Genomic DNA, 23,803 nt, shown 5'->3' with positions numbered 1-23,803 from the left:
ACACACATACATACATACATATATACACACACATTACAAGTAAAGCTATCTGGGTAAAACTGACATTACCCCAGCAGCTCTGGCATCAAAGCCAAGTGAACCTTGGGTAATGAGGTTTCACCCCCCTTGAACACCCCAGGCAGAGGCAAAAAAGATAGTGAAGATGGGGAATTACAGCGCAACGTATAAATATGTTTGAAGCAGAGATTTGAAAGAATTATTGCCTTCAAAGGACGAAAATAATGCTGTAATGTCAGTTTTACCCTGGTAATCGTAGGATTACTCAATATATACACACACACCCCAAATGAAGTGCATGCTCACTTAAAAAGGACTGCATGTAATATACACTACTATAAAGAAGAATATGTACAGATACCGATCTAAAAAATACAGTTTAAAGGCTTTTACAAACTTAGAAGCTCCTAGTTTAGCACTGTTGATGAGTTTAGGCTGAGACATCCAGTGAAAGGTCTGGGAAAACATTTCCCTCCTCCCCGGCATATGACAAGACAGTTTATACAAACAGGAGCTGCAGGAATCTGTAGACATCAGTATACATCTAAAACTTTGGGGTTTGGTTAAGAGTCTTAAAAATAAAGAAAACTATACATTTTTACAAAAACACTCAGATGGGTGTGCTATATAAATGGATCATCTACAAAAACATTTATGCAAAGAAAGATCAAATGTACAATGTCCCTTTAAGTGATTATATATCTACAATTTTCAAATCTAAATGACACAAAATGGGGATAGAATGTGTTTTATTGTGCATAACTAAACATTTTATTTTATATTAAAATCTCAAGGTGTTTACAGTTCCTTATTTGTTCATTTATTATCAGGTATTTGTAGAGCGCCAACAGGTTCCGCAGCACTATGAACATAGGTGGTATATAAAAAACAATTACAGGGATCAAATGGGTAGAGGGTCCTGCTGAGAGTTGCACTGTTGTAGTCGGCTCTTATGAAGGTGGACTACAAACAGCTGGGCTCATAGGCTTACATGCTATGGGGTTTAAGGGGATAGCAGTGGAGATGGGAAGGTTAGTGTAGGTTGTAAGCGTCCCTGAAAAGTAGAGTCTTCACGGAGCACTTGAAGCTTTTAAAACTAGGGGAGATTCTTGTGGAGCGAGGCAGAGTTCCATAAGATGGAAGCTAGTCTTGAGAAATCTTGTAGATGGGAATGTGAGGAGGTAACAAGAGAGGAGGAGATCATGAGCGGAGCGAAGGGGGCAGGAGGGAGAGTATCTGGAGACAAGGTCTGAGATGTAGTGGGGGAGCAATGCAATTGAGGGCTTTGTGTGTCAGAGTGAGAATGTTGTGCTTAATCCTGGAGGCAAGAGGAATCCAGTGAAGGGATTAGCAGAGAGGTGCAGCAGATGAAGAGCAATGTGCAAGGAAGATGAGCCTAGCAGAGGCATTCATTATGGATTGTAAAGGAGCTAGGCAGCAGCTAGGGAGACCAGAGAGGATAGAGTTGCAGTAGTTGAGGCGGGAAAGGATGAGAGAGTGGATTCAAATCTTTGTTGTGTCTTGTGTAAGGAAATATCTAATTTTAGCAATGTTTTTAAGGTGTTTTTAATGTGAGGAGTGAAAGAAAGATCTGAGTCAAGTGTGACCCCAAGACATCGGGCATGCAAGGTTGGGGTAATGATGGAGTTGTCAACATTTATAGAGACATGGGGGTGGAGTTTTGAAGAAGGGGGAAAAATAAGGAGCTCAGTTTTGGAGAGATTTAGCTTTAGGTAGTGAGAGGACATCCAAGATGAGATATGAGAGAGACAGTGACACGGGTTAGCAAGGAAGGAGATAATTCTGGTGCAGAGAGGTAGATTTGTGTATCGTCGGCATACAAATGATAATGAAACCCGTGGGACTTTATTAAGGAACCTAGTGAGGACGTGTAGATTGAGAAGAGAAGGGGACTGAGAACAGAGCCTTGCGGTAACCCAACAGAAAGAGTTAATGGGGCAGAGGACACCCCAGAGAAGGCTACACTAAAGGTAAGGTTAGACAGATAGGAAGAGAACCAAGAGAGAGCTGTGAGAGCTGTGTCACAGGTGCCGAAGGATTGGAGGTTATAAAGCAAAAGAGGGTGGTCGACAGTATCAAAGGCTGCAGACAGATCAAGGAGGATAAGTAGAGAGAAGCGGCCTTTTGTTTTTGCTGTAAGTAGGTCATTGGTAACCTTAACAATTGCTGTCTCTGTTGAGTGAAGGGGGCGAAATCCAGATTGCAGTGGGTCAAGGAGGGAGTTTAATGTAAGGAAATGGGATAGACGTGCATATACTAGCTTTTCAAGAAACTTTGAGGCAAGAGGTAGTAGGGAAATAGGGCAGTAGTTGGATGGGGAGGTTGGATCGAGAGAAGGTTTTTTGAGGATAGGTGTGACTAATGCATATTTAAGAGATGTGGTAACTATACCAGTGCTGTGGGAGAGGTTGAAGATGTGTGCAAGTATAGGGGTAAGGGTAGAAGAGAGGGAGGGGAGTAGTTGTGAGGGGATGGGGTCGAGGGGACAGGTAGTGAGGTGAGAGGATAGTATAAGGGCAGAAACTTCTTCCTCTGTAACAGGGGCAAAAGACCTAAATTTATGGCTATGTGGGTTTTGGATGATTGTGAGCTTTTGAGGGGGTGGGAGACCTGTAGTATGTTGAGAGCTGATTTCAGTTCTGATGGAGTCGATTTTGTTGTTGAAGTAGCTGGCAAAGTCTTGGGCTGAGAGAGAAGTTGTGGTGAGAGGTGGGGGTGGGCGGAGAAGAGTATTGAATGTGGAGAACAGACGTTTTGGGTTTGAAGAAAGAGTAGAGAAGTAGTGTTGCTTATATAGATTAAGGGCAGAATAGTAGAGTTCAAGATAAACTTATAGTGAAGAAAGTCAGCAGACTTCAGAGATAATGACTTTAAAAGATATGGAAAGTACCTTTATTAGCAATACTTAAAGGGGCACTGAACCCACATTTTTTCTTTCACGATTCCAATAGAGCATGAAAAGTTAAGCAGCTTTTTTATTTACTCCTAATATCAATTTTTCTTCGTTCTCTTGCTATCTTTATTTTAAAAGCAGGAATGTAAATCTTAGCAGCCAGCCCATTTAAGGTTCAGCACCATGGATAGTGCTTGCTTATTGGAGGCTTACATTTACCCACCAATAAGCAAACATAACCCAGGTTCTCAACCAAAAATGGGCTGGCTCCTATGCATCACATTCCTGCTTTTTAAATTAAGATTGCAAGAGAACGAAGAAAAATTGATAACAGGAGTAAATTAGAAAGTAGCTTAAAATTGCACGCTCTGAATCATGAAAGAAAATATTTGGGTTTAGTGTTCCTTTAATACCAACATTTACTTCAGACTTTCAGCATTTCCAAAAGTGTGCCCATGATACTGCCAGGTTTCAAATAATTACATTCTAAAGTTACACATATCTGAATAACAAGGATTAAAGTGATCGTAAATTTTGCTAATGCCCAAGTAATAATCAAAAATCCTTTTCTTATTGTACTGTATATTGTCCACCCCTCACGTGATGTGACTGTTTTGGGGGGGTTTTCTGTGCGGCATCCAATCACATCATTTGAGTTGGGAAGGGAGATACAATAAGAAAAAAAGGATATCTTTTGAATGGCACATAAAAAGTAAGAACCAATTAATTAAGGTTGCACTAAAATCTAGCGTTTGTATTAGATTATTACTTGTACATTAGGAGAAATGACATTCACTTTACCAATGAGCAGTCCTGTAAACTTAAAGGAACACTACAGACAAAATTAAACTTTCATGATTCAGATAGAACATGCAGTTTTATGAGACTTTACAATTTACTTCCATTATCAACCTGAGTGTCTTTTTATATGTACAATTTAAGAGACACAGCTCTTACTAAGCATGTGCAAGAGATCCCATTGCATACGTATGAGGCCGATTGCTGACACCAGGGGCAATACTACCATTGGTGCAGCAGGTGCAATGGCACCAGGGCCTAAGGGCTTGGGGGGCCCATTGCAGCCAGTCTATACATAGGCATGCGCAGAATGTGTACAATTCTAATGCAGGGGAGCCTTTTATTAGTGCAGTTTACAGGTCTATCTATCCTCAAAATCTTTATACAGAACAGCATGTATATTATTATTGCTTACTACTGAGTTACCTTTGGGGGCCCAACAAAAGTTTTATTGAGTAGGTCCGCTACTGGCTGACACATGATACAGAGAGCTAGAAAATTAAAGGAAGTTTTGTCATTTTCAAAAACATCGACTGCAGATTTAAAATTCTGAGTAATTCAGATTAAGTGCTATTGCATTGTATTATTGTGCAATTGTTGATTATGCAATTCTACTGTATTAAAACAGTACTTTAAAGAGATATCAAACCTAAAAATGTTCTTTTGTGCTTCAGACAGGGCATACAATTTTATAAAAAAAAAAGTTTCCAATGTACTTCTATGATCAAATTTGCTTTGCTCCCATGGTATTCTGGGATGAAGACACACTTAGGTAGGGTTTCCGGAGCACTACATTGCAGGAAATAGTGCTGCTATCTGGTGCTCTTGCAAATGGATAACATTTAGCAAAACTGCTGCTATATAGTGCTCATGAGCTTATTTTCCTGCTTTTTAACAAAAGATACCAAGAGAAAGAAGAAAATTTGAGTTATTTAAAATTGCATGTTCTATCTAAATCATGAAATAAATTGGGGGTTTCGGGTCTCTTTAAAACTATAGCTGCACTACTATACATATTACACTAAACAAAAAAGTTCTGAACAAATCTTGAAGCTATAAAAAATCTGTGTATTTGTTCCTGTTAAAATAAGAAATTAGGAACTGGCTTTAATAAAAGTTCTTGTTTAATTCAATTTAATACATTTTACATTGATGCAATGTGCATTATCACGAGTAAAGCATAAAAATTTCTCAGACTGAGTGATTCCATTTCATCATTTTAGTTGCCAAGAATCCACAATCAATCTTGGACATCAAGCAACCAAGCCACTACAAATGCCTGGAGTGTTATCAAACGATTTTTGCATTCCATGATGAGAACACACTAGAAGCTCTATAGAGCAATGTTTAAATGACAGAACAATAATGTGAGACATCAAATAACAATGAAAGGTTTGATAGGTTGCCTATTCTGAAAACTCACCCTACAGACTGCAAGGTTAGAAAAAGCTCATCTCAGCAGGGAGTCTATGCAAACATCTACGGCTCTTTCTGCCAGAGGTCAAAATTTAGGACCAAGTTGCCCCCACCCCTCCAGTGTATAACATATAAATTATATTAAATCCTTTGGTCACTGGGGATGATACTGCTGAGACCCAGGAGTTATAGCAAGCTAAATTTCACAGCACCAGGTCCCTAAGCAGACTGGCACAGCAGGGATTGAAAAGAGTGCATGTGATTCTTTAGAGTCCAGCTCTCATGCTGAGTGACACTATAAATTGGTCCATTACTGATAGACACTTATAACATGAAACATAAAAAAGGTCAGCTTTTGATATATGCGCTGGTCCCTGTGCTGACTGAACTGTGGGACCCTGAAAAACTTACAGCCTTGAGGCAAGCAATAGTGTAGGACTGTAGGTAGTAGTTTAGCGGCTCACAAAAGTTGATTTTAAAAAGCCTCAGACCCCCTTATGTCTAATATTTTCAAGCCCTGATTTAGCCAATACTTAACATAAAAACATATAGCTTAACATTGTGCTAAAGGAGAATTAATGAGATATCAAAACAGTAAAATTCTAAGCATACATATTGAAAATATAAAAGTGTAAAGGTTTGTTTTCTATAAAATAATGGGAGTTGTCATGTTGGAACCTAGTTTTCCCCTTATCGAATCTCTTCTGCTGGGGACATATAGGGACTGATATAAAAAAGGCAACAAGATTGCAAAGAAAATTACAAGATTGTTGTAGTACTAGTAACAGGTATGTCACACAGGCATCACTTGTGCACACTCTTAATGTCCATTATACATCTGTTCATATTTGTTCTCAAAAGAATAGATAGATCAGGAAAAAAAATCTAGGTTTCAACATGGTTGCACCAATTACTTAACAACAATTTTCAGAGTTAAAGGGACAGTAAATTCAAAACTTTCATTATTCAGATAGAGCATATGATTTAAATCAACTTTACTTCTATAATTAAATTTGATTTGTTCTTGTGATATCCTTTGTTAAGTGTAAAGCTAGGTATGCCAATAGGAGCTCAGGAGTGTGCATGTGTCTTTAGTAGTCTATGGCAGCAGTGTTTGCTACTATGTATAACATTGCTATAAACAATGTTGCAAACGTTGCTGCCAGATGGCTAGACACAGGTGCATATCCCTGAGTTTACCTAGGATTACTCTTTAACAAAGGATAACAAAATAACTTAGCAAAATTTACTTTACTGTCCCTTTAAGTTATAAGAAAAGGGGACAAAATGTAATACAATTACAGTTAGCCCTCAGTTTACGCCGGGGTTAGTTTCCAGAAGGAATGGTTGTAAATCAAAACCGTTGTAAATTGAAACCCAGTTTATAATGTAAGTCAATGGGAAGTGAGGGAGTTAGGTTCCAGGCCCCTCTCCTGGAAAGTTGTTTATAATTGCATGTTGTATCTGAATCATGAAGTTTAATTTTGACATGAGTGTCCCTTTCAGACTAAGTGCTATTGCATTGTCTTGTTATCTTGCATTTGTTGATTATGCAAATCTACTGTGTTGACTGGTTCTTTAATGCTTACATGGAGATAAATAAAACCAAAGAATTGGCTAGAAACTCAGGGATAAATTCTTTTAAATTCTACTGACTATGGGAGATTTACAGGGAAATGTGTTCTATAAAATGAGAAATATTGGCAATTTCCCCTAAACTTTCAAATAATAATCATTACAAATACAAATGCCCTCCTATTCTGCATCACTGTTTAGCCCTTGAGTTAAAGGGACAGTAAACCTTAAAAATAATGTTATATAATTCTGCACATAGTGCAGAATTATATAACATTACATTAGCCAAACTTTTTAAATCATAATATTCCCTTTTTATTTTGTAAAAATATCTCTAATGTAATGCAATGTTATATAATTCTGCACTATGTGCAGAATTATATACCATTATTTTTAAGGTTTACTGACCCTTTAAGTGTGCGAGTCTTCCCATTTGCATTATCTAGGTTGCTAGAGTGCTTCTATATGCAGAAATAACTGTGCCAGGGCCAGCTCAACCGTGGGACAAAGTGGGTCCCGGCAGTACTTGACAAGGGGCAGCACTTCAGTGACTGAGTCAGTCACTGTCAGACCCCTCCTGTTCTCTGTCTCCGTGGGGGAAGTCACGAGATCCCAGCAGCATAACTTCATCGTGCACAAAGACACAGAACCAGTCAGGGGCAACATTCAAGGTGGGACAAGTGCATCTCTTCCCTAACTTCCTTCCCACTTATTGTGCATAAGCATTGGTTGAATGCAGGTAGGTAGGCTTAGTAAGGTCAGCGGCCAGGCTAGTAGGTTGATATGCTAATCAGTAATGTTATCACGGGGGGGGGGGGCACCATTTTATTCTCGGACCCAGGCAGCCAGCCCTGAACTGTGCACACCAATAAAGTAAATTTCCCCACACCACACAACCCAAATAATTGTCACACACTATGCAAAACATGAGTACCTCAGAGGAGTATTCCATGACCTGGGTATGTTTACACTAGCACAGTGCCATTATCTGTATTATATTAAGTTGTATATAAACTCACTACATGGTACCAGCCACCTGCACATTGTGCCTTGACGTTCCGTCACACCTCCTGCTGTCACTCACTGTACAGTGTTCATAGCTTGTGCGCAGCCTTATAATAAGCAACCCCCAGTCTTGTCCCTAGACACACTCAAAACTGGTCCACTGCTGAAACTAGGGAGAACAACCACACCTGGTGTGTCCCACATGACCCTAACTTTTACAGAAGAGACTGCAGCCCCCACAAAATAAATCCAGGCTGTGGAACTATTGCAGCAGCTGTTTTTAGTTGTTTGGCCCATATTGTAGTTACACATAAATTTCAACTTTTTTCTGTGAGGTACCCACTGCCCACATACATTATATCTTGTTTCCTTCAGCATGCCTAGAATTGTTGGAAAACAACTTAAGTTTGCAGAAACATAATATAGGAAAATATGTACGTGTTGTTTTCTATGGCAAATTTAGTAAATTGCAGCATAGGAGTCATTCTTCCCTAATTATGTAAAACCCCAAAAAACTTAGATGTCCTATATTTGGTAATAAATCAAAAGATAAAAAAAATATATTGTTTTTGGTCCTATGCATTAAAGGGACAGTCTAGTAAAAATTAAAAACTTTCATTATTCAGATAGGACTTTTAATTTTAATCAACTTTCCAATTTACTTTTATCATCAAATTTGCTTTTTTCTCTTGGTATTCTTAGTTTAAACTAAACATAGGTAGGCTCATATGCTAATTTCTAAGCCTTTGAGGGCTGCCTCTTTATCACATGCTTTTTAAATCTCTTTTCAACACAAAGAGACAGAAAGTACACGTGGGCTATATAGATAACACTGTGTTCAGGCACAGGGGGTTATTTAAGATTTAGCACAAAACAATGCTAAATCTAAGACAATAGATAATAAACAGTCAAGGTCATGTGATCAGGGGGCTGGAAGAAGGTTCCTTGATACAAGGTAGTCACAGAGGTAAAAAGCATATTAATATAACGGTGTTGGTTATGCAAAACTGGGGAATGGGTAATAAAGTGATTATCAATCTTATAAAACAATAACAATTCTATGGTAGACTGTCTCTTTAACTTGCAATTTATACAGAAAATGATTAAGTATAAAACATCTAACCATACAAATATCAGATACATTTTAAAAGGGCACAATATTTTGATTTCCCAGAAGGGTTGGGTTAACCCATTTTGACAATTTATGCCCGATCGTTTCCCTGTCCAAACTCACTCACAAAACATTAGATATTTTCATATATAATTTGCGTTTCTGGGGAAAACCTTTTTTTTTTTTTTTTTAAAGCCACAAAATAAACTGATATTTTTGTGTTTGAAAAATCTGTTTATTCTTCTCAGGCTATGTTTTAACCTTTATCCAGTACAAGTATGTTTAAAGGGACATACTAGTTTTAAAATGAAAATGCTCTATTTAAATTTTATTTACAAACAAATGTAGTTATTTTAACAACTGAAGAACTGGTCAAACTTAGGCTCTTGTGCCACTCAGGAAGAGGACAGGGCTGGTGAGCAAATGAGAAACATGCAAATATTTCCATATCTGAAGCAGAAAGGGTGTATTCCTGGAGTGCAACACTTACTACATTTTTAAAACCTTTGTAATGTGTTAAACACATTGCAAAAATAATATTTGTTTGAAAATAAATGCTTTAACAAAAAGCATTTTACTTTTACACAGAAATGTCCCTTTAGAATATTTGCTATTCTTATATGCTACTTTTACATATTGTTTTTCATCTAAATTTAACAAATTAATTTCTTACGAATCAGAATGCTTGCAATATTATGCAGAATATATCACAAAGTTATTTACTTTATTACGTCACAATTAATGGATATAGAATAGATGTATTTGGAAACAGGAACTGAAACAAAAACAGTCTAGATTCATGGTATCAATTACTTCAATCAGAAAGCAATATGTATTTCTCAAGACTCCAAAATATGTATCAAAAATAAATTTATAAAATAAAATATTGCATGGTACCTTTGGGGATTAATAGTAGCTCTAGGAGTTTATGAGATAGATAGATAGATAGATAGATAGATACACACTCCCCGGGTTTTACATATTTTGAGCCCAGCTGTTGTAAGTACTCTGAATTAGAATTATAGCCAGGGTTCTCCAAAGAAAATTATGCCAGCCTAGTGGCATTATAAGTAGTCAGTGGGGCCAATCTATCTAAAAAAAAAAAAAAGAATTTTTTTCTGCTATCCAAAGTACAAAATATTTACATATTTTAACATAAATCTACTTATGACATTCTGTACACTAAATAATAAACTATTTTAATATTAGCTCATTTTAGCTTAATATTGTCCAAAATGTACACATGTGGTCATTAAAAAAGACCCTGGTGAGAACAAATGGTATAATATTTACAATAAAGTCAAAATCAAAATGTCCAAAATACAATACAAAAAGGTCTATTTCAAATCTTTTCTTTTTATTTACAGTTCAGCACAGTAATCCAAAAGTCATATAAAGTGACAGTTGTGACATTATAGAGAAACATGCAAGATCCATTTATAGTTCAGTTTAATAGGCAGTATTCAACACAATTAGCAGATATTATGGAATAATGTCATCCAGGCTATTTCACTGTTATACTGAGTTTATTTATCAGTGTTAAATTAAAAACTCCCTGATAAATTAATTTACAAAATAGTGAGTGTGATTTAAAATAGACACATTAGAATATAATTTACATAATTATGTTTAGACTAAAAGCAAAAATTCTGTGCACCCATAATAAAAGAGCACTCCAATCCAATCGTTTGAAGCACTAATGGAAACAAAAGTTCAAGACAAGAAAAACAGGTCTGCAGAGAGAAATGCACAGCTTAAATATCTGTATTGTACCAATTGCTTTAGGTATCAACATGTGCAAGGTATAGAAAGGTACTGGGCAGATCCACACAATAACCTGATCTTATGGCTCTCACCGTAATAGGCTGATCCTGTAGACTTCCCACCGAGAAACAGTTATCCCCCGGGTTGACAGCTCCAGTCAGCACCTGGTGCAGATTCATGGTCCAGCAGCCACATAGATCCCAGCACTGGCCAGGTCACCAGATAAAAGGGAGACACATCACATGGGTATTTTCTGTGTGATTACAAAAAAATGTCATCACAAACCACAACACTACAATTGTCAAACTATCACATCTCTCACACAGAACACCAAAGCAATGACATCACAAGATGGGCTATGCATGAGTGACAATCTGCAGGGACAGAATCACACAGCAACACAACATTGAGACCCACACACACAAAATCAGCCAAAGCCATAAAAGATATATCATAAAAGTAACTCAGACTGATAACAAGGTACTACCACATACATAGAGGCAGAGCAAAATATAGATACATCAGTGACATAAATGCAGTCCTACTAACAAAACACAAACACGATAAGTGACAACAGGACACAACAGAAAAAGAATCTGACCTAGAATGGACAGCGATACATTAACCACTACAACTTTATAACCATCATCACAACACAGAGTAACCAACATACAGAAACGCACTTGGCTAAATATATACAGAAGTATTAAAAAATAAGGATCTATATAGGTAAAATATCGCTAGTAAAAAGGTTATGCAAAGCACCAGGATCACTAAAATGCGAGGGGGGTCCCAACATTTCTGTAACTTGCACACGACAATATACAGTTTGAAAGATGTGAGTTCGTGGAGATCTTAGTGAATCTAGCCAAGCAATATCAACACAGTGACACCTACACGGAATTGTCATACAAACTACACTTACACGCAAGGAGTCGATGTCGCCAATCCCTGCTTCTCACAGCAGATCTTAAAGAGGAATCATCAGTCTTCCCACAGAGTAGATAGAACGCCAAGTTGGGCAATCACTGGTGATCTGTAAGGGGGTAAAGGAAGCAAATACCAAGCTGCACTTAGCACTAACGCCGTCCACTGCTGCAATGCGCATGTACCGCTGTCACTGCTGCCTCCTCCTGTACCTCTGCCGTCATCAGCGCGCGAGCAGCAATGCCCAGAACGTAAAAAGCAGTGAGCTAAAGAGAGGAAGTGAGAGACCTGCCTCGCGACGTATTCCTATTGGCCACTGTCTAAATTGGGCGCGGTTTTGATGCTAATGCTCGTGACTGACAGCGGGGCCAACAGTTTGTTTTGTGTCTAGGGTCTGTCATTCAAGAATTTTTCATTTTATTATTACGGAAGCCCAACATTATATTATACCTTAACCAGGAAAAATTATATTTTTGCGTTTTTAATTCTTTTTTTCAATCATACATGATCATACAAACAAACAATAGTATGGAGGTTCATATTGGGGCTACTAACAATACTGCACTACTCGTGTGTCCATGGACCAAAAGGGGGGGCTATAGTTTGGGGTCCACAAGTAATGTTTCTCCCATAGACTTTCTCCAGCCAGCACCTAACACATGAGCTCTGCTATCTTACATGGATACATTATTTAAAACCTTACATATGTAACTTTACTGTACACAGAGTTCTTAAAGCAACCCTGAAAGTACCAACTGTACAAACTGTTGAGAAAATAATGTTCATACAGCACAGCCTTAAAGGGCCATGATACCCAAATGTTGAAACACTTAAAAGTGATGCAGCATAGCTGTAAAAAGCTGACTAAAAAATATCACCTGAACATCTCTATGTAAAAAAGAAAGATATTTTACCTCAAAAATTCCTCAGTAGCCACATCCCATTGTAAATGACTTCTAAGCAGCAAATCAGTATGTCTGTCCCGGGACAGCTAAGGAGTGAGCTTACGTGCACACTCATCTTATTTTCCTATTCAGTTTAAGGTAGCTTACTATGAAATCTCATGAGAGAGTTAAGTGAAATCTCATGAGATCACAGTAAAAGAGTTCATGACCTCAGCACTGTTGATGCTGATTGGCTACTGTTCATTTCTTCTTTTTTTTTCTTTTTTTTTACCTGCAGCTGGGCTGAGTATAACTTTTTACACCGAACTTACTCTGCTGAGCTGAGGAGATTGAGAGGTAAAATGTCTTCTTTTTTTACATAGAGATGCTCAGGTGATATTTTCCTGTCAGCTTTTCTTTCATGTAATTGGCAAGAGTCCACGAGCTATGTATGGGACACAATCCTACCAGGAGGGGCAAAGTTTCACAAACCTCAAAATGCCTATAAATACACCCCTCACCACACCCACAATTCAGTTTTACAAACTTTGCCTCCTATGGAGGTGGTGAAGTAAGTTTGTGCTTATATTCTAAGTTGATATGCGCTTCTCAGCATTTTGAAGCCCGATTCCTCTCATAGTACAGCGAATGTCAGAGGGTTGTGAAGGGAGTATCACCTATTGAATGCAATGGTTTTCCTCACGGGAGATCTATTTCATAGGTTCTCTGTTATCGGTCGTAGAGATTCATCTCCTACCTCCCTTATTTAGATTGACGATATACTCTCATATTCCATTACCTCTACTGATAACTGGTTCAGTACTGGTTTGGCTATCTGCTATATGTGGATGGGTGTCTTTTGGTAAGCATGTATTCATTACTTAAAACACTCTCAGCTATGGTTTGGCACTTTATGTATTAATATAAAGTTCAAAATATATGTATTGTACTTATATTTGCCACGAGACAGGTTTATGTATAATTCCTTTTGCAGACTGCCAGTTTCATATTTGGGAAAAGCATATTTAGGAAAATATTTTTTCTTACCTGGGGTATAGTCTTTTTTCTATTGACTGTTTTCTCTTTCAATTTCGCGGGCAAAATTAGGCTTGCAAGGGCGCAAAATGCTGAAGTTTATTGCATCATTCTTTGCTTGAGAATTTTTTTAAGTTCTTTTATAGCGGTGGACTGTGCTGGGTGAGGAGGAGAGTCGATTACGTTTCTCTAGTTCATTGAGCTTACTAAAGGCTTGTGAAAGGGGCAACCCACGAGATCTCCTGAGAATGGCCTGCTTTCTTATAAGCAAGCCTCTAACTGAGGCCTTAATGGCCCCCCAAAGAGTATCGTCGGCGACAGCTTGAGTATCATTTAAGGCAATTAACTCTCTTAGGTCTTTTTCTAATTCTATTCGAAAGGGAATATCGGATAGGATAGAGTGTGGCATAGACCATGATGGTGGATGTGGGGAGGTGAAGGAATTGTAAATTGTAAGTGACACTTGATCATGGTCAGACCATGCGCATGGGAGGATATGAGTATCCTTATCATGGTCTAAGGTTTGGGATTGGCTAAAAATGTAGTCAAGTCTAGTGTAGGTTAGGTGAGAGGAAGAAAAATGGGTATAATCCCTGTCCGTGGTGTGAAAGGCGCGCCAGGTGTCAAAATAGCCAAATGCAAGCATAAGGGATCTAAATTTAAGGGAGAGGGAATCTAATCTGTGGTCATTAGGATTTGGTTTGTTAGTTTTTTTTATCCAGATGGGGGTCCCAGATGAGATTGAAGTCTCTTGGGGGTCAGTCTCTTGGAAAGTGATTTCACAAGCCAGCCGCTTGTGGATTTGGATAGCCACACCTCTGGCCTTTGTAGTAAAGGGGGCAAGGACTATAGTTGTGTAGTGTTTGGAGAAGAGAGTTAGAATGTTACCAACTTTCCAATGTGTCTCCTGAAGAGGACAACATCTGGATTCGAGTGTTTGAGTGATCTGAGAAAGACGCTGCACTTACCTGGCGAATTCAGCCCTCTCACATTGTGTGTAACAAATTTTAAAGTATCCCTGTTAGCATACAGGGATACCCCGTATGCAGTTTATACCCCGTTAATTAGGGAGTAGAGACAATAACCCCACAGTTCTTTTGTGCCCTAACTCTCAAAGTAGCCTGGGGTATAAGTGAGGAGAAGAGACAATACTTTTGTAAGACACCCCTCTGTATCCTACTAGGAATATGTCCTCTTAGACAATGATAATCTGGTGATGTAACATACCAGAGTGTCGCTGGTTTGGTAATAAAAAGTTTAGGGAAGTTTGTGCCGCAGCAGCCTTAATAAGGAATATGTAGGTAGGTGGGCAGGCACACAATACTCTGGTATTGGTTTATAAGAAGCAAAAAAGTCAGTAGAACAGGGTGAGAGTCTGTGATAATCTTGTCAGTGTTCCCTCTCAGACCTCAATAGTGGGGAATACATATATTTTGAGTGAAGAGGTTGATGGTGTAAACTGCACAGAAAAATAAACAGAGCAATCTCCTCTCTCTCTGCCTCTTCTTGTGCAGGGAGGGCAGACCCCCAATTGTGTGCCTGATATAAGAGGTCAAAGGAGATCAGCAAACCAAAGAGGCACAATATGTGGAGCAAAAAGGCCTCAGTGTTATGAAGCCTGCACAATTTTCTACGTGGCGCTAATTTTAAGTGACAGAGAGAGTTCCAGTTGACAGCATGCAGCAACCAATAAACACTATCCCTCTTTACACCCCTGTCTGGGCAGCCGTTTCAGCAATAATATATAACACTCAGGCCTCCGGCAGGAAAAATTGAAGACCCCTGAGAGACAGGTACAGCCACCGAGTATAATAACCCTCCTGTTGTGATTTAAAAAGTCCCGCTGTGTGTGTGTGTGTGAGAGGACGTTTATAAGAAGAAGCCCCCACGTGGGTTTTACCTGGAGCCTCTGGGAATCTCTGGAAGTCTCACACGGTCCCACTCAGGAGGAAAGGATGGCCGCGGTGTCCTCTACACCGTTGATCTCACCTCGATGGCTCCCCCAAAAGAGAGTCCCAGAGCCAGCTCGTACCTGGGAGGTCTGCAGGGATCACTGGCCCCAGCTTCACAGAGCCGGGCTGACAGCAGGCTAACATGGCGGCCGTTTCGCGCCTTACCGGCTTCTTACTTTGGGAGCAGTTCGCTGGCATGGGTAGGTCTCTCCGGCACTGACCTGAAGCTCCGGTCCCACTAATGAGCAGTGACAGCTAACACCAGGGAGAGGAGACGTCAGGAGACAGATGGCTACACGGCTCCAATGATCCCAGGCTCAGCCGACGTCTGTCGCAAATCTGTATCGGCAACCCACACTCCTCCGATATTTCTCCTTAGTAGTCAGGAGATGTCGTCACCTGAAGTGAGCTGGTAGATTCTCCGGAGCGGAGCCCCGACCCTCCGGAGAGCGGGATCCCCCGCAGGCCTCTTCAGAAGTCACCCTCAAATAGTCGGCAAGGAACCGCAGGCAGGTCTCGTAATACCTAGATCCTTGTGTGCTGTTTTAAACTGTCCCAAGCGGCCCCACAATGTGAAGGGTGATTAGAGTTGGCCACAAATTAGGTTATGGGCTGTAATATAGGGCTTTAAAATACTGTTATTTAGCTTTTCAGAGCAGAGCTCCTCACACTCACATCTGCTCAGATCGGCAGTTAGCTCTGCCTCCCCTTGAGAATTTTTTTGACGCGAAGTTACGTCCAATGACGCAAATTCGTCATTTCTGGCGTCTTAGTTGACGCTGAGTTCCTTGCTCAAGGTTGCGTCATTTCCAGATGTTGTTAGTGCCAAAAAAATTTCAGTTACGTTGTGCGTCATACTTGGCACCAAATAATTTAATTATTTAAAAACCCAATTCCTATGTGCCTCTTGCCTTTTTCTATGTTAGGGGGCTATGCTGTTTGCATTTTTTTCCTATTCCTGAAACTGCCATATAAGGAAATTGATAATTTTGCTTTATATGTTGTTTTTTCTCTTACATTTGCACGATGTCTCAATCTGATCCTGTCTCAGAAACCACTGTTGGAAACCTGCTGCCTGATAACAGTTCTACCAAAGCTGAGTGCATTTGTTGTACATTTCTGGAGATTATATCTCCAGCTGTGGTATGTAATAGTTGTCATGATAAGCTTTTACATGCAGAGAATATGTCCATCAGTAATAGTACAATGCCTGTTGTTCCTTCAACATCTAATGTACAAGATATACCTGTGAATATAAAAGATTTTATTGCTGAAGGCTTTGTCTGCCATTCCGCCTTCTAATAACGTAAAAGGTCTTTTAAAACTTCTCATAAAGTTGATTACATTTCTAATGACTGACAACATACTGAATTATCCTCATCTGACGAGGATCTATCTGATTCAGAAGATCCTTCCTCAGATATTGACACTGACAAATCTACTTATTTATTTCAAATCGAGTATATTCATTCTTTGTTAAAAGAAGTGTTGATTACATTGGATATTGAGGAAACTAGTCCTCTTGATATTAAAACTAGTAAACGTTTAAATTCTGTTTATAAACCTCCTGTGGTTACTCCAGAGGTTTTTCAGGTTCCTGATGCTATTTCTGATATGATTTCTAAGGAATGGAATAGGCCTGGTACTTCTTTCATTCCTTCTTCAAGGTTTAAAAAATCGTGATGGGGCTATATCTACTCTTGCTAAACGTACTACTATTCCTATGGAAGATAGTACTTCTTTTAAAGACCCTTTAGATAGGAAACTTGAATCTTATCTAAGGAAAGCTTATTTATATTCTGGTCATCTCCTCAGACCTGCCATTTCTATGGCTGATGTTGCAGCTGCATCAACGTTTTGGTTGGAAAGTTTAGCGCAACAGGAAACGGATCCTGATTTGTCTAGCATTGTTCGCTAGCTTCAACATGCTAATCATTTTATTTGTGATGCCATTTTTGATAACATCAACATTGATGTTAAATCTATGTATTTAGCTATTTTAGCTAGAAGACCTTTGTGGCTTAAATATTGGAATGCTGACATGGTATCTAAGTCTAGATTACTATCTCTTTCTTTCCAAGTTAATAAGTTATTTGATTCTCAGTTGGTTTCGATTATTTAAACTGTCACTGGGGGGAAGGGAGTTTTTTTGGCTTAGGATAAAAGACCTAAGGGTAAATCTAAAGCTTCTAACCACTTTTGTTCCTTTCAACAAAATAAGGAACAGAAACCTAATCCTTCCCCTAAAGAATCTGGTTCCAACTGGAAACCTTCAAGTTAGAGTAAATCCAAACCGTTTAAGAAACCAAAGCCAGCCCCCAAGTCTGCATGAAGGTGCAGCCCTCATTCCAGCTCAGCTGGTAGGGGGCAGATTAAGATTCTTCCAAAACATTTGGGCAGCTTCTGTCCAAAATCATTGGATTCAGAGTATTGTCTCTCAAGGGTACCGAATAGGATTCAGAGTAAGACCTCCTGTGAGAAGGTTTTTTCTCTCACGCATCCCAGTAAATCCAGTAAAGGCTTAAGCTTTTCTGAAGTGTGTTTCAGACCTGGAGCTTTCAGGGGTAATCATACCAGTTCTGTTTCAGGAACAGGGTCTGGGGTTTTATTCAAATCTATTCATTGTCCCAAAGAAAGAAAATTCTTTCAGGCCAGTTCTGGATCTGAAAATTTTGAATCATTATGTAAGAGTGCCAACTTTCAAAATGGTGACTATAAGGACTATTCTGCCTTTTGTTCAGCAAGGGCATTATATATCCACAATGGACTTACAGGATGCTTATCTTCATATTCCGATTCATCCAGACCATTATCAGTTTCTGAGATTCTCTTTTCTAGACAAGCATTACCAATTTGTCGCTCTTCCGTTTGGCCTAGCAACAGCTCCAAGAATATTTTCGAAGGTTCTCGGTGCCCTACTCTCTGTAATCAGAGAACGGGGTATTGCGGTATTTCCTTATTTGAACGATATCTTGGTACTAGCTCAGTCTTTACATTCTGCGGAATCTCACACAAATCAACTAGTGTTGTTTCTTCAAAGACATGGTTGGAGGATCAATTTACCAAAAATTTCTTTGATTCCTCAGACAAGGGTCACCTTTTTAGGTTTCCAGATAGATTCAGTGTCCATGACTCTATCTCTAACAGACAAGAGACAATTAAAATTGGTTTCAGCTTGTCGGAACCTTCAGTCCCAGTCATTCCCTTCAGTGGCTATCTGAATGGAAGTTTTAGGTCTCATGACTGCAGAATCCAACGTGATCCCCTTTGCTCGTTTCCATATGAGACCTCTCCAGCTTTGTATGCTGAACCAATGGTGCAGGGATTATACAAAGATATCACAATTAATATCCTTAAATCCCAATGTTCGACTCTCTCTCTGACTTGGTGGTTAGATCACCATCGTATAGTTCAAGGGGCCTCTTTTGTTCGTCCAACCTGGACTGTGATCACAACAGATGCAAGTTTTTCAGGTTGAGGAGCTGTCTGGGGATCTCTGACAGCACAAGGGGTTTGGAAACCTCAAGAGGCGAGGTTACTAATCAATATTTTAGAACTCCGTGCTATCTTCAGGGCTCTTCAGGTGTGGCCTTTGTAGAAGAGAGAACCGTTCATTTGTTTTCAGACAGACAATATCACAACTGTGGCATATGTCAATCATCAGGGTGGGACTCGAAGTCCCCAAGCCATGAAAGAAGTATCTTGGATACTTGCTTGGACGGAATCCAGCTCCTGTCTAATTTCTGTGGTTCATATCCCAGGTATAGACAATTGGGAAGCAGATTATCTCAGCCATCAGTGTTTACATCCTGGGGAGTGGTCTCTCCATCCAGATGTGTTTTCTTAGATGTGGGGTCTTCCAGAAATAGAACTGATGACTTCCCATCTAAACAAGAAACTTCCCTGATACCTGTCCAGGTCCAGGGATCCTCAGGCAGAAGCAGTGGATGCGTTAGCAGTTCCTTGGTGTTAACAACCTGCTTATATCTTCCCGCCTCTAGTTCTTCTACCAAAAGTGATTTCCAAAATCATCATGGAACAATCGTTTGTGTTGCTGGTAGCTCCAGCATGGCCTCACAAGTTTTGGTATATGGATCTTGTTCGGATGTCCAGCTGCCAACCTTGGCCACTTCCATTAAGGCTAGACCTTCTGTCTCAAGGTCCGTTTTTCCATCAGGATCTTAAATCATTAAATTTGAAGGTATGGAAATTGAACGCCTAGTGCTTAGTCATAGAGGTTTCTCTGACTCAGTGATTAATACTATGTTACAGGCTTGCAAATCTGTTTCTAGGAAGATTTATTATCGAGTTTGGAAGACTTATATTTCATGGTGTTCTCATAAATTCTCCTGGCATTCTTTTAGAATTCCTAGAATGTTACAGTTTCTTTAGGATGGTTTGGATAAAGGTTTGTCTGCAAGTTCCTTAAAGGGACCAATCTCTGCTCTTTCTGTTTTATTTCACAGAAAGTTTGCTAAGCTTCCTGATATTCACTGTTTTGTACAGGCTTTGGTCCATATCAAGCCTGTCATTAAATCAATCTCTCCTCCTTGGAGTTTTAATTTAGTTTTGAAGGCCTTACAGGCTCCTCCTTTTGAGCTTATGCATTCTGTGGACATTAAACTACTTTCTTGGAAAGTGTTGTTCCTTTTGGCCGTCTCTTCTGCTAGAAGAGTTTCTGAATTATCTGCTCTTTATTGTGAATCTCCTTTTCTGATTTTCCATCAGGATAACGCAGTTTTGCAGACTTAATTTAAATTCTTACCTAAGGTTGGGAATTCTAACAACATTAATAGAGAAATTGTTGTCCCTTCTTTGTGTCCTAATCCTAAGAATTCTTTGGAGAAATCCTTGCATTCCTTGGATGTGGTAAGAGGTTTGAAATATTATGTTGAAGCTACTAAAGATTTCAGGAAGACTTCTAGTCTATTTGTTATCTTTTCTGGTTCTAGGAAAGGTCAGAAGGCTTCTGCCATTTCCTTGGCATCTTGGTTAAAGTTTTTGATTCATCAGGCTTATTTGGAGTCGGGTCAGGACCCGCCTCAGAGAATTACAGCTCATTCTACTAGATCAGTCTCCACGTCGTGGGCTTTTAAGAATGAAGCTTCAGTTGATCAGATTTGCAAAGCAGTAACTTGGTCTTCTTTGCATACATTTACTAAATTCTACCGTTTTGATGTATTTGCTTCTTCAAAAGCAGTTTTTGGTAGAAAAGTTCTTCAGGCAGCTGTTTCAGTTTAATTCCTCTGCTTATGTTTTAATTGTTTTTCTTTCATTTATGAGAAAAACTTTTTTTTTTTTGGTTGTGGATTTAATTTTCTCTGCGGAAAATGGCTGTTATTATTTTATCCCTTCCTCTCTAGTGACTCTTGTGTGGAGTTCCACATCTTGGGTATTTTTTTCCTATACGTCACTAGCTCATGTACTCTTGCCAATTACATGAAAGAAAACATAATTTATGTAAGAACTTACCTGTTAAATTAATTTCTTTCATATTGGCAAGAGTCCATGAGACCCACCCTTTTTATGGTGGTTATGATTTTTTTGTATAAAGCACAATTATTTCCAAATTCTTTTGTTGATGCTTTTTACTCCTTTCTTTTTCACCCCACTACTTGGCTGTTCGTTAAACTGAATTGTGGGTGTGGTGAGGGGTGTATTTTTAGGCATTTTGAGGTTTGGGAAACTTTGCCCCTCCTGGTAGGATTGTATATCCCATACTTCACTAGCCCATGGACTCTTGCCAATATGAAAGAAATTAATTTATCAGGTAAGCTCTTACATAAATTATGTTTTCTTTCATGTAATTGGCAAGAGTCCATGAGCTCGTGACGCATGGGATAAAAATACCAAAGATGTGGAACTCCACACAAGTGTCACTAGAGAGGGAGGGATAAAATAATAACAGCCATTTTCCGCTGAGAAAATTAAATCCATAACCAAAAAAAAAATAAGTTTTTCTCATAAATGAAAGAAAAAAACTTAAAACATAAGCAGAGGAATCAAACTGAAACAGCTGCCTGAAGAACTTTTCTACCAAAAAGTGATGTCATCACTCCCTTTTTAACTGCCTCAGTCTTTTTTGCCATTGCCCTCAGGGCCGCCATCAGGGGGTGACAGGGGTGACTCCTGTCAGGGGCCCAATGGGCCAGGGGGGTACTACAGCAGAGTGCTAATTGAGCATGGGAAATGTTATTACAAGGAGTAAAGTATTAGCATTTGAGAGTTTTTTGAGTGTGTACTAAACCACTATGCACAGTGTGAGACAGACTTGGCACTTTGTTTGTACAGTGTGTGCCTGAGTCAGACGGCAGATCACTTTCATTTGCAGAGGAGGTGGGACTTACTTAGTAAATGTTTTTTAGTTCTTTGTGCAATTTTGGGGGGTCCATAAAAACACATTTTTTTTTTTAGCAGCAGTGTATTTATGATTATTTGACTATTATATGCTGTTGAAATTATATATTTAAAGCCATGCAGAAATGTTTCCTCCTCAATACACAAATGGTAGGTGCCCTTTTTGCAGATATGCGTTTTTTTAATTAATATATATATATATATATATATATATATATATATTACATTCTAGTTTACTGCCCCTTTATGCAAGGACTTTCCAGATGCAAGGATGCATTTTATCTAAGATTTTTACAGTTGCATAAAATATTATACTCTCAGACTAAGATTGCTCAGTGTTTGCAATTAAACAGGTTAACTTAAAACTGTTCAGTTTACACTACAGCTGACTTAATTTTGAAATACATACAAACAAGCCTAAATCCTGAATTTAACCAGATCTAATGGTATGCTTACCACAGCTTATGCTTCCACCAAGACCATATAGAGTACAGCATTTTCAAAATCCATAAGTACAGCTGACAGGTGGGAACATCTGTACACTATATTTAAAGTGATGCTCTTGGTTGGGGAAATGGATTGGGGAAACCAAACATATGTCAACCTTTTAAAAGTACTTTTCTTCATCTAGCCATCTACCCAGATAATTAATGTACAATTTTGAATTCACAGAATTATTTTTGTTTGCACATTTACAAATATGATTCTTTAAAAAGTAATCTCTTAATTTCTGCAATTTTTTTTATCATGCATGTCACACACTGTTGATTTAGGGGAAGCAATGTGCAGACATGTTACCTCCTGTGAGTGTTTCTGTGGGTGTCTGTGTTTATGTCTTTGTGCATTTGTTTGTGTCTCTATGAGTGTGTATGTATTTTTTTTGTGGGTCTCTCTGTGAGGGTGGGTGTGTATGTCTTTGTGCATTTTCTCTGTGGATGTCTGTGAGGGTGTGTGTGTATGTCTTTGTGCTTTTTCTATGGGTGTCTCTGTGAGGGTGTGTGTATGTATGTCTTTGTGTATTTTCTCTGGATGCCTCTGTGAGGGTTGGTGCATATGTCTCTGTGAGGGTGGGTGTGTGTATGTATATATGTCTGTGTTTTCTGTGGATGTCTCTGTGAGGGTGTGTGTTTTCTGTGGGTGTCTCTGTGAGGGTGTGTGTATGTCTGTGCATTTTTGTGGGTGTCTCTTTGAGAGTGTGTGTATGTCTTTGTGTGTTTTCTGTGGATGTCTCAGTGAGGATGTGTGTGTGTATTTATGTCTTTCTGTGTTTTATGTGGTTGTCTCTGTGTGTGTGTGTATGTCTTATTGTGTTTTCTGAGGCTGTCTCTGTCGGTGTTTCCTTGGGTGTATGTGCAAGTTTGTGTTTGAGTTTGTGTGTGTGTCTATTGTCTGTTCCTTTTTAGGACATTTTGACCTTACTACTGATTATTCACATCTTTCTACAGACTTTGAGACTAATGAGACCTTTTTGGAAGTCACCAATCCACCATTTAACCTTTAAATTATTGTTTAGGCAGTTCAGGGCCCTTCCTTTCAGCCACTGCATGCTGTTGTCGTCATTTAGTTGGCATCTTCCTTGACAAAAAGATAATCAGAACTCCATATTTTGTTTTGTAAACCTCCTTTTTTGACAAAACTGTGGTCTATCTCATTACTTGTCAGGTCAATGTAAACAAGTGCTGAGTGTCTGTGTGGGTGTCTTTGTCTGAGTGTGTTTCTTTGCGCATCTGCTAGAGTGTCTATATGTGAATCCTTATGTGTGAGTGTGTGTATGTTTCAGTGTATGAGTGTGTCTGTGTGTGTCTGTGTTTGTGTGTTGCTACCTTTACAACATTTCCAAATTTGACTACACTTAAGAATAAAGGGGGGGGCCTGATCAATGGTTAAGTCAGGGGCCCCAAAATTTCTAGTTGTGGCCCTGATTGCCCTTGCGTTGTCTCTGATCTCTCTGTGGGTTCCTGGCTGTTTGTATAACCTGGCTTGTTTGATGTCAATTCTGGCTCCTGATCCCAGGCTAGTTCCTGACTTTGCTGATCTTCATATTCCT

General features: G+C 39.0%; 1 protein-coding gene across 3 annotated transcripts in view; it reads right to left on the bottom strand.

The window, feature by feature from the left end:
* The window catches only part of DMXL1 (Dmx like 1), a 383,924-nt gene extending 372,085 nt beyond the window's left edge, over window positions 1–11,839 (bottom strand). For 2 of the 3 annotated variants that reach the window (XM_053701585.1, XM_053701589.1), the window contains exons 1-2: window positions 11,527–11,839; window positions 10,694–10,854 (exon numbers count right to left, since the gene is read on the bottom strand). In XM_053701585.1, the coding sequence (XP_053557560.1) occupies window positions 10,694–10,780 (87 nt within the window). In that variant the 5' untranslated portion in view covers window positions 10,781–10,854; window positions 11,527–11,839. The remainder of the gene's footprint in view (window positions 1–10,693; window positions 10,855–11,526) is intronic. The other variant, XM_053701586.1, reaches the window with a different exon arrangement.
* Window positions 11,840–23,803: the final 11,964 nt, after the last annotated feature.

Source organism: Bombina bombina, chromosome 2 (assembly GCF_027579735.1).
Source record: "Bombina bombina isolate aBomBom1 chromosome 2, aBomBom1.pri, whole genome shotgun sequence".
In the NCBI taxonomy this organism is placed as follows: domain Eukaryota; kingdom Metazoa; phylum Chordata; class Amphibia; order Anura; family Bombinatoridae; genus Bombina; species Bombina bombina.
Note: the sequence above shows the minus strand (reverse complement) of the source record. Positions and strands in the feature narration are given on the sequence as shown.